The 12,663-nt window shown below is 34.5% G+C and overlaps 1 protein-coding gene across 3 annotated transcripts in view; it reads right to left on the minus strand.

Annotated features, from left to right (window-relative positions):
* Nucleotides 1-12,663, minus strand: part of LOC115446687 (small conductance calcium-activated potassium channel protein) — a 235,278-nt gene that overhangs the window by 133,388 nt on the left and 89,227 nt on the right. For all 3 annotated transcript variants that reach the window (XM_037436474.1, XM_037436475.1, XM_030173471.2), the window contains exon 2: nucleotides 7,650-8,403. In XM_037436474.1, the coding sequence (XP_037292371.1) occupies nucleotides 7,650-8,390 (741 nt within the window). In that variant the 5' untranslated portion in view covers nucleotides 8,391-8,403. The remainder of the gene's footprint in view (nucleotides 1-7,649; nucleotides 8,404-12,663) is intronic.

The following is a 12,663-nucleotide window of genomic DNA, read 5'->3' on the forward strand; positions in this document are numbered from 1 at the left end:
ACACGATTTGTGTTAATTTCCACATAACCACTATGGCATTGTATAAGTTCATAAACATTTGTCCATTTTACACATTTAGGTTCATAATGTTTTGCTTTCAGTTTACAGTTTTCATTTCAATAGAGTTATTTTAGTATATATAATTTTTTATTTCTGAGCAGTTATAAGTAATTGATTGGAGTGTTTCAATTTTAATAAAAGATTGAATAAAATAAAGAAAATTTTATTATGATAAATTTATTTTTACAGATGAATGCCCGCAAACAGAATATTCTATGAAAAATAATAATCCACAACATAAATATAGTAGATTAATTAAAAAAATATTATTAAAAAACTAATGCAATTAAACGGGACCGAAATCTTATAATCAAACCTTTTGAAATATTAAGGAAGAAAAGTTAGGCTACCCGAAGTTTTTAATTCCATCTACAAGGCCGGAATATTTTATAGATTCTTATAGCTTAACAACAAACGACAGTATCCTTTAACTAGATTAAAGGGTTTTGGCCACAGTTTGCCACGAAGGGAACTTGGCAACGGCAGACGATAAACGTACCAATGCAGAATAGGAGGAGCTTAGACTCAATAATAAAACATTGTGGTTTGTGTTATTCAATATTGTTAGTTGAATAGTGTTGGAGATTGTAACCTTCGTCGTGACTTATTATTTTTTATATGGTCTATTTTAAGAACTATTTGTGTTTTGTTTGCCATAGTTACTTCTCTTTAGTCCGAAATAAACACTCATGTCAATAACATCTTTTTACTAACTTTATTTAATTACTAAGAACATATACCATATTTACAACAAATAGATATAGGGAAGCAGTGCCTTCTACAAAAGCTTTATATATGTTTTTTGAAACTTAAAACTTATAATTACAATTTAGAGATGTTATTCTCATAGACTGATTGTCTCGGTGGCGTAGTTGTTTTACGGTAAGACTGCAGTGCTGAAGTCTCGAGTTCGATCCCTGGGTCGGGCATACTGATATTGTATTTTTCTATTCAGTGTCAGAGCGGAGTTTGGAATCCGTGCCCTAAACGGAAATATTCGCGCTCCCATCACATCATGGGACTAAATACACATGGGGGGAAATGGGTGTAACAGTTGCACCTCTGTTTACCCCTTTGGGGATAAAAGGTGTAAGCTTGTGTAATATTAAATATTCTATAATTACAACGTGAGTCTTTCCAGTCATATCGAATTGCCGTCCACCGGACTATGAGACTGAAGGAACAAAGAGTAAACCTGTGTATTGCACACACTGTTGGGCACTTAAATATCTTTTAGGTATCTGGCTGATTATAATATACGATTATTATATTATATATCTGTAACATTGGCTGCCGTGGCCGAATTCGCATAGGAATTCACAAAGTGAGTCAACTTGGCATGTGTTTATGTCAAATAGGTTTTACCATTTTGATTACTGTATAATAACTGCATCCATTTCTGGCAATCTTTTAATTCGCACCTGAGCAATACAATTTAACAATAATTAAACATACAAAATAATAACAATTAAAGTCTCCCGGGGTGAAATTAAAATTTTAAACCGCTTTCCGCTCAAGTCATTATAATAATGGAAACAATAAAAACTTCAATTCCCTGTTCTTAGTTGGCAAGGAAAGACGAACTCACTGCCAATTTATCAAACTTGGCTCCTACAAAGTTGAACGATTAAAAACTACCGTAAAATGAAGAGTGGTTTTAAAAATTGTGTTTCGGTTTTCTAACTAAATTAAAGGGAAAATTTTGTGATGTATGCTTATGGTTATATATGTGTAGTAGATTTTGAACATCTTAATATTTTTTTAGGAGTTTAGCCAGATTTTTTATATTATAATTTGCCTTTGTGGTCACGGGGCGGACTGAGGTGTTATTGGCCAAATATTCAGCTACAATAAATCTACCTATATTATACAATTATCATTATTTAAATGTCTAATATTGGCGTAAACATAAAAAATCATTATAATAATTTGAACAAAACTTTGTAGAATGTACTATAACCACTTAATCTTATTCGAGACATTTTTTGATTAATTTTCACAAAACATATTTCACAAAGTATTGATAGGTTAATAAATCTTATACAGTACACGTATCATAAAACACAATTCAGCAACTGGCCTAAATATATTTGTGTTATGACATTATCTAGCCTGTAGAAAAATAGTTTCAATTTTGGCAACAGATAAACAAAGTTGGATATTTTTATAGGTAATTCTCTATTTTTATACGTATACCGGTGATATATTACCTAGATTTTGAAATAGATTTAACTACTTATATTGACAGTAATATATCGTACAATATAATTAACAATATACAACATTAAATGGATAAATATTCAACAAAAATATAAAAATGAGTCCACGACCGAACTTAAAACGGAAGCATAAGCTAACAACTTCAAGTTGTCGGCTTCAAAAAGCCTTTAGTTTACTTAATACTGAAAGATCCAGTTACAAACAAATGGAAACTGTAAAGTGCTGTGAAAATTGAATGATCCGGCCGTTTTTAATTTTATAGAAATGCTAAATTTCGTGCTGTTTATAAAGAGATTTGCGTATTGAATATCGAACAGCAACAAATTAAAAGTAATTTCGGATTGTTTCGACCAATACTGCACTACGCCAATTAGATTAAACGATAACTTTATTAGTTTGAATGGGTTTTGCATTTAAGCCTCATAATTGCTTACGGAATTAAGCAATATTATTGTTTTTGGTGTATTTCAATCTACTAAATGGAATTTAAACATTTTTAATTATAAAATTGAGGAATTTTATACAAATATTTTATAACCCTATTTAATATTACGAATGGATATGATTAAATAAAAAATACGTGCTATTAAGTAAAAATAATAATTCAATATTTTTCTGAATAGACCGCCGAGCTTTGAATAACATTTTCAGCTACTTAAATTTAAATGGACCCGTTTCTCGAAAAATATAACATTAACATGAAAGCTTTTACACCCACTTTGCATAAATTAATGCCCTCCCGAACCCTTTTAAATTAAAATTAACTCATGCAAGACACTTATATGCGGATATCAAAGTAATTAAGCCGCGTGAAAATGTCGAATGTTCACTTCAACTAAATTCACGAACGCGTGGGATGTTGAACTATAAAAAAAACCGGGCAGAAGCAACTTGAACTCGTGTACTGAGGATTCCGTACGCCCATTGTCTGTATTTATTATCTTTTAGGAAGAATACGAATACGAATAACGAAGGTCACAGTCGGAGGTCGCAAAAAAAAATTAAAATAAGATATTTAATTAAAAATGGCAAAATACAATATTACAAATTACAACTAATTAAACTATATCGATAGTTCGATGCTAGGCCATGAATATGGCGCGGTTGCTACGGCGGTTTCATGTGCCCTCTGATTGACGTCAATAGTGGTCACTTTCCCCTGACGGTGCAACATGTTTTTGTGTTTATGTGGCGATAGATGCGTAGCGCTTTCCATATATTAGCTATGCGTAATACATTTTAATAAAAAAATAAGTTTTCTCAAACTGTTAATCCTATCACGTTTCAGAGTGATATCGGGCATTGTAATAGCCGAAGAAATGATTTAGCATTACTAATATCCCGGTATTCTTACGTTAGGAACCCTGAATATAATACCTAACGGGAGAAAATATTTTATGTCCCTAAGCTACAACCATGCCTACGCATAAACGAGTAATTGGAGTCCAAGTCACTTGTTACTCTGTATATTTGTACGACAATGGCGCGGACCATTAAGGAAAGATGTTAGGGGCCATTACTTTGTTAACGAAAATATAAATTGTTGGTAACGCGCCCTTATTATGTATGCAAATTGCCCATCGAAACTAACCCTGCCGCGTTTTAGTTGGTAACATATGTAACTGGGTTATAGAATGCTTTTAATTTTGGTTACTAAATCAAATTTTATGTAATATTATAAATGCAAAAATTTGTGAACTGTTTATATGTTTGTTAGAAGTAAAGTCAGAAACGGATGGACGGATTTGAATAAAATTTTGCACATGCCTAGAATATGTCCTTGATTAACACATAGGTTACATACACAGGCATATATGTTTTCATTCCCATGATTTGTTCCCATATAAAATTTTAAAAAAAATCTATATGTGACTGGCGTCGTATAGTATTTTAGAGACTTTTGTGACGGGAAAGACTTTTGAGGCAGGCGAAGACGCGAGTAACACCTAGTTTAGAAATAAAAAATGAATCAACCCAGAAAACCTATTGGCTTGAAGATTCTATTAATTCACCACAAACGAGTATTTGCATTAACTTAGAATGGTCAAAACAAAAAAAGTTTTGTGACTAAATCTCTGTGAAAAAAATGATTAACACCTTAATTCTTAGGCTCTCCATATATTATATTTATTAGGTACTATTTATCATTCAACGCTGTCTACCCAGACGTTTATTTAGAATCAGACATCATTACGTTAGTAGCTTTTCAAGTATTCAGCTCGTACCCAACGTTTCTGTCCAATTTCCTTCAACTAAACAATTATACATTTCAACTGTCTGGTCTCGTGCCAAATAATATAGCAACACAACTATTAAGCAAATTACCGCTCAGTAGGCATAATTCGCTTGTTAAATCCAAAAAAACATCGACCTTGAACTTTACTGATGACGTCATAAAAATACCAACATTATTTTCACATGATACATTCGCCTGGGACGGTTATAAACGAAGTTCCCACGAGTTTAGACGGGAGAGCTTTGTCGTATGACGACAATAAAATTGATGGTGTGCCTTGATGCAGAATAATACCCAATATCACGGTTACTTACTTTGCATGCCGAGACTTTACCTCTAGCGTGTTCAATCCGGAAAAAATTTGGAAGGTGTTACGTTTTATATTGAGCCACCGTTCAGTTTATAACTCCATTAAATGTTTTATAGTTAATAAATAATCGGGATTTATGACAACTTTTTAAGGTTTCCTTTGACGGAAATGACGTACTACTTCATTGTGGTGATATAAAGAGATAAGGTTTACATCTTTGTACTTTTATATGAAACTACTGAATTGCTAAAGAAAATGTTTTACTTCTAGAAAACTATAGTATCCCTACGTGACAGTGTATATTTAAGGATTCAGTTTGTATACAAGGTCATTAAGACATTGTGTTACTAAATGTACCACATACTTATAAATACGAAAATAACACTTCACAATAAGTTACTCGAACCTTAGAGGTTAACTGAAAAAATAAAGTTCTGGACGAAATAAATATGAATAAAAAGTCATTTTAATTTTACATGTCCGAATGCCACTCAACTATAAAAGAATTCTTCACAGCGGCAACATCACATTTTCAGCCAGAAATTTACTCTCAGATATCATATTCGCATTAAATTACAAAATAATCAAGAAATCAGAAAAGGAAAACTGGCATTTTTGGCGAAAATATGCGTTATTCATTGATGAGTTTTCGGCAGAATGTTAGTAGAGATCAAGACTGGTATGTGGTTTCATTTATTAACGCAGTGTCAAAATTACGCTGTTTATCCAATTGCGAATAGGCCGGTATAGTTGTGATAATAATCTCTCATCAGTATATCTCATCATATTCTATCTAATGGCATTCCACTTACTATCAGGTACACTGGAGTTACTGTGCCGTAAGCGTATTGAAATACGCTTACGGCATCACTTTTTTTCTGGGCAAAGACTTTAGTAAAGATAAAATAAGTTGACCTGTGTTAGTGCAATCTACAAATTTATAAAATACGAGGTCAAAAAGCATTTAATAATTTATATAGTAAAAATTTATTAAGAATTCTGTAGCAGAATTATTGCACAATTTTTGTAGAGCATTCTTGTAAAAAAATATTTTAGTATTATTTTTAAAAGTAAAGTTAAATTCTTATCTAACTACTTAGCGCATAGCATCTACGCATTATTACTCAAATAAAAATCTTCTTCAAAATACGCTTTAGATTGCAAACATAAAAGGCAAGTTCATCTAAACAATTGAAGCGACGCATTGTGCAATCTATTTACCGATCTAAGTGCTTACCTCTACCTAATCCATCGATAGTGAAAAAATGGATGGCAAATGATAGTGTAGGTGCTGCGTATTACTTGAGTAATGGGTTCCCTAAGCGATAACAAAACGTTTTCTCCAAGGCCAAATTTGAAATAAACACAAATTCAACATACCTTCAAAACCAAAGAGTCGACATTCAAAGCCAATTTCTCTTAACGTGCTGAATGATGACAAGTTTTTGCTCCAACTGTGATTTACAGAAAACGATTTGTAATGTGACAAGCGATCAGTGCCAGGGTATATGTTCGGGTTGTGGGGGGACGCTATCGGTGGTCATTTAACGAAGCTATAGGGACGACACATTCGCCAACTAACAAATTACTTGTGATAGATACCTGCCTGACTGTACAACCTGAGATGGACGGTGCCGCAAACTAGTTTCGATCACGCATCGCTGACATGCTGGCCGCTAGTCTATCTCGTTCGTGTCTACTCATCTATTTCTAAAACCTAATTTCAAATTTGGGGGATAATTTTGAAGTGAAGATTGTACAGTCGGCTCTGGTATTTGCCGGTGCGTAATCCAATAGTTAGAAGCCCACCGTTTTAACGTAGTTAACAGTATCTCCCGTGGCTTCAGTGAACGCACGTCGCAGCCGGGCTCGGCGCGTCTGCGACAGGGTTTGTGGACAGAGAAGCAGCCCCTGCAGGTTAAAAACATAAATCAAATCAAATCTATGTCACATTTGATTTGATTGGAAGCGAGAACCCGTCTCAAGACACACAGCACCTTCACTCTTGTGACTGCCTTGAATTTTCCAATGTCATGATTCATGTTAACACGAACTAAATACATTTACAGGATGCAGTTATATTACATTTGTAATATTCTACAAGAATTACAAATCCAAATTCACCCGAACAACGCTAATGTTAGCACATTGTTAATGCGATAAAAACGCGTAAAATGTTCGTGAGCTGCAAAGGCAGATGTTAAGAAAAGGCTCATTTGGTGAAAACAGACAGTAAGGGCATCTCTACAACGTAGGCCGTTTTGATGTTGTTTTTTAGGGGTGACAATTTAGGAAAAATCCTTTTCGCCCTTACATTTATTGATAGAAAATATTCTACGGAAACAAGCACATCTTCTGTATTATACGAACGAGTTAAAAAGCTTTACTACAAGTGCACAACGAAACTATTTACAATAATATAATATAACTTAGGTTCGCGTTTGGTCTATACAGTTGAAAACAATTTAATTAGACGTAGTTTCTTGTGTATGTGTCCTTAGTAAACGTTGTCAGACGAAGTTCCTCCTGGCATTTAGTAGGGTGAAGCCACTTTGGCAATTATACAGCTGTTTTCTTACAGCAATTCACTTAACGCTCTAATTAGAGTTGGCTTTTCCTGGAATGCACGCCGCCGGCTTTCGCGTTCAACATTGCTATAAATAATAAATGTTAAAAATGCTATATTATATTTCCTACGTATGTTGTGTCTATAACTAGAAAATTGTAATGTATTACAGTCTATATCATTACCACGTGTTAATGTATGAGGTATGAAATGAATGGGTAGTGTAAGTGGTGCCATCTATCGGATGGAGAACTTACCTGTTTGAAGGGTCGCATGCCACCGTTGATACGTAACGAATCCGCTGCGATGCCGGCTATTCCGTCCCCTGGTTCCCGTAATTGTCGCAGTGAGGCGCTAGGGTGATGGTGGGCGTGATGAGGACAGTGCGCCGCGCATGCGCTCGACTCCGGCTGCGAACTTTGCCGGATGATTCTCGTACTTGTGGTAGGTAGCAATAAGGCTGGAGGTTGTATGACAGGGCACGTGCTGACAGCGTGGAGTGAGCTGCACCCGCAAGGGTAGTGTAAAGCGGATCGTACACTCTCCCTCGACACAGAGCGCGCTAGTTGCAGCGCCGACATTGGCGCCGTTGATTGCCTCCGTTCGCAAACGCGACATCTCGAGTACGTGTGTGGAACTAATTGGCAGGCGGTGACGGAGCCTCGGTGAGAGCAGGTTGTGACCGGCGAAACTAATGTCTGGGGTCGGTCGGCGGGCTGGTCTCGACATTGTAGTTCTATGTCAGGGACACTCCTCGCAGCGCCCTCTTCCATGCGAATGGAAGTAGCACTTTCTTCGCTTCCAGGGCCGCCTGAGAGTTGTGGTCTCAAATGGGTAGTGCAGTCTTGCCTTTGCAGGACTGGTTTCACGGTCCTGTTTTCTGTGGGGACTATGACCGTCACAGAAGGTCCAGAGACGAGGAGGCTGGCTGTTTCATCGCTGCTCCCATACCCTGAGTTTGTGATGGCTTCGGTACTGTCTGTTGTTGGCACCGACATTTTGTTAAATTATCTGAAACAAACATTTGAATTAATTAGTGACTATTTTATTTGCGTCATAATAAAATGTTGGTAATAGAATGTTGAAACTATTTTTGTCCCCATCATACTTCAAATCACGATCGCGCCGGTGCGATGTTGTTATTTAATTTTTATTATACATATAATACAGTAGAGAAGGTCGGTGCCCAGCAGTGGGACAGTATATAATATAGTGCTGGCCTTATTATTTATTTATTTTATTTACAATAATGCTTATAGTGATTGTCTAGTGGTAAAAATTAGACTGTCGAATTTAATACAATATTTGTAACCATTATACATATTAAATATTATTTTTCTTTTCCTCTATATGAACTTTTCAAATCTCACACTCCGTGCACGCAATGTGCGTAAAATGCGCCACAATATTTTCGCTTCACAGGTGTGCGACAATATGATTATGTTAGTATTAATATTTGGATCACTTCAAACATCATCACACAATTACAAGCCGGGAGAATCATATCAGAAGAAAATACACAACGTATTTCTGATTAGAGACTTGAACCCTAACGCTGTTATTTTAAATGTTATCAGTCATGTAACTTTATACATAATGCCTAAGGATGATGATTGTAGTGAAAAACAGTATGGGTCTTTGTAATACGAAGTTCTGGGTACCCGCTACGGTTTAGTAGAGCGTTTAAATAAATTAAAAAAGTTTCCCTTCTTGCTCGATGACTAATATTTCCAGCCCCGTGTTATATACTGCCAACTGCTGACCGCAGACTTCCTGTACTACTGAGGCCTAAAGAAAGCCTTAGTTCACCACTTGGCAGACTTCACACACGCCTGAAGTTGTTTATAGAGAATGCTCAGATAGATATTGTCACAATATTTTAATGTTCATAAGCCATGTACAAAAAAGAAAACACTGCATTATCAAGGATATTTCATAAAACAAATATATCACACGTCGTAAAATGTTTATACTTTCATAAAATTCAGAATCTAATATTACAAACATTACTGGTAATAAAGTAAACCACTTCTATGATCCGTTTTAGTGTTCATTAGTGTTGATGAGATATTTGTTCTCAGTCACTCGGAATTATATAGATTAAGATAAAGGTGTCGTAGACCGAACTTCTAGCAATAAAATATAATTTCCTCAGAATAATGGTACGAGTGTGATTATTATTATGTATTTATTTTTATGTAGTCAATTAATTAAGTAACAAAATAAAATTGCACATATGGACGTGTTATCTTAAGAATTCATTACCTTACTTTAGATGGGTTAGACCCTGTTCGTTACTTTTCTTAAAAATCGTCAAATTCTGATAAAGTTGTAGGTGTTTGTGAACGACTCTACGATCAGAATACGACAAACACAAAAGTAACCGAAAAAATTCAAATTTAAAACTCTTCTACACATTAACTGCAATTGCAATATTTTTTTTTTAATCCCAAATAAAGTAAATCATTATGAGATTTGAAATTTTCAATTGGTTCAGCTCTTTTATGGCTATATTAAATCTAAGACATAAAAGAAAAATAAATATACAACAGAGACAAAGCTTGCCACAAAAAGTACAAATGGTTATATCAATACTCGTAATAATTTAATGTGTATGAAATTCTTAATTTAACAATGTGTAATAATAATGTAAAGCCACTTAAATAACAACTGTGATGAACTCATAACATTGGAAGACTTCAACGAATAATGATAGCCATTAGAGCTTTCCAGCTGTTAGTTTATAAACTCCATCTACGTTCGAGTTTAAATTGAGTTCATATAAAAACATGAAAGCCGTTTTACAAAATCAGCACAAATTGCTCGAATCGTTTCTGTTTATATGGAATTTTATTTGATTTGGTGAACATTAATTCATATTCAATATTGTTGTTCAATCTTCGAGAGTAGTAAAGTACATTAAAATATTGTAATAACTTTTGACTTAATTTTAGGATAGAGAGAAATTTATCAGAAAGGAGTTATGGAAACTGCTGTTGAATATATTTTGTAGGATATAGAAATATTGACTATATCAACTGATTATAATTAAATTAAAAGCAGCTATAGTTTAGTTGGGGCGAAAAGGTCTACCGAGTTGAATGTCGGCAGTTCCATAAATCAAGCCCACGCAGCTTTACATTTCCTAAAGGCTATGTGTGCAGTCTTTGGGAATTATCGCTAGCTTTAAAGGCGAAGAAAAACATCGCAAACAAAACCCGCATACATGAGAAATTATGGGTAAGAATTTTGAGGGTATGTGAAGTCTGCTAATCCGTACTAGGCCATCGTGGAGGGCTAAGGCCTAATCCCTTTAATAGTACGAGAGGCCTGTGTTCAGCATTGAGACAGATAAAAATACGGGGCTGATATTATTATGATTGATAAAAACAAAAATAAATCAATTCATCAAATCATATTCATTGATACTAGAACTGATAATTCTTAGAAACGTTTCAGTAAAGAAGTAAGCAGTTAGCAGAGTATATTTTTTTTTGTAGGAGCATAGCTTTAGATTAAAAGTCCGGGCTATTTAAGTTCAGCGCCATGCAGAAGTCCGTTTTTTATCATATAAATGTAGGGATTAAACCCTCACATAGACAAGAAAATCACAGTGTAATCAGTTATTCAAAGTCCCTAAAATACAAAAATAATTTATATTCTGACATTATAAACCCTAGATATGAATAGGCATAAGGCAGACGCGAGCTGACGAATAATTAAGAGATTCCCCGCCGGGTACGTGTGATGAAAACATGTCGCCAAATGTACCCTAATCCCAATGGGATAGAGACTAAAAGCAGAGTTGGAATAAAATTCGTTGTAAAATTTGTTTAAAAGTTTTATTTAGAGCAACAGTAATTCAGCCATGTATGTGATTTAAAATAATATAATAATATCATCCTTGTATCATTATACACTATCCCAATGCTAAGCGCGGGGCTCCTCTACTACTGAGAAGGATTGACAAGTCCACTACGTTGGCCCAGTGCGGATTAAAAGACTTCACATACCCTGAAAATTCTTATAGCGAACTTCTTGGGTATACAGGTTACCGCACAATGTATTCCTTTACGTTAAAGCAAGCAATAATTCACAAAAGGTACACACATAACTTTAGAAAAATCAGAGGTGCGTGTTCTTGGGTTTTGATCCTGCGGTCATTCGTCTCGGTCGTCGATTCTACTTCTCATCGGCCTGTCGCTGCTACTGTAATCAAAATTGCTTAAAATTATAACAGAAGAATGTAAATAACGGAAATTACGTAAGTATATATTTTTTTACTTTTTTATTACATGTCACAGCGTTGTAACTTTCGTTCTGCTAATGGTTGACGGATTGCGAACAATAGGACGAATAAAATGCCTATTCATGAGCTCTTCGGATCGCAGTTTATAGTACAAAAGAACAGTTATTGCTTACTGAACCTTTTAAATTTTCATATACTTATCTAGTTATTGTTTAGTAATTGTAATTTACGCAACACTACTCATGTACTAACTACTATCCATGTTTCGTAATAGAGTAACTGTAGTTGAGTATGAAATTATAATTTAATAATACACCAACGAATAAACCTGCCAAAGATATAATATTATTAAAAACTGAAGCGACGTTTATTAAAATACAAAAAATATTACTGACTACACATATACTTACACAAATCAATCGAACAATATGATTGTAAATGACCAATTGCCACGGTCTAACAAACGCTTAATATTTTTATAGCAAAAAGTATTACAAATACCATCACACAAATATTTTTATCCTAACTATATAATAAAATGTTAGCAGAGAATTCATTTTGTATGTGATTAAACACTAGCCCAGTTCTGTTCTACGCTACTATCGGCCAACACAAAGTAATCTGATTTACAAACGTCACTCACTGAAGCCTTTGGGTTGGCTTTAAACAAAGACAATATTATTTTGCACACGGCTTATACTATAATTTTGTTCTGCCCATCCCAAAGTTAAACATATTATACGTAGTACGCATGTATGTATAATAAAATTACATTTTACATATTTAAACAGTTTTATTTAAAATATTTACTGTAAAATATATTATTTTTATAGGAAGTATCTTACAATGCAAACTCAATTTTCAATGTGATTTGAATTATTTGGCGCCTGCCCCGATAGCGTAATTGTATTTACGTGCACAGTAAGCCTACTACTCTGAGTTCTTGGGTTCGTATCGGGTTGGGTAGAGTATTTCTGTTTAAGATCACTCCTGATACTAGAATTTATGCGCAATATGGTAGT

The sequence above is a fragment of the Manduca sexta genome, chromosome 8 (genome assembly GCF_014839805.1).
Source record: "Manduca sexta isolate Smith_Timp_Sample1 chromosome 8, JHU_Msex_v1.0, whole genome shotgun sequence".
Lineage (NCBI taxonomy): Eukaryota > Metazoa > Arthropoda > Insecta > Lepidoptera > Sphingidae > Manduca > Manduca sexta.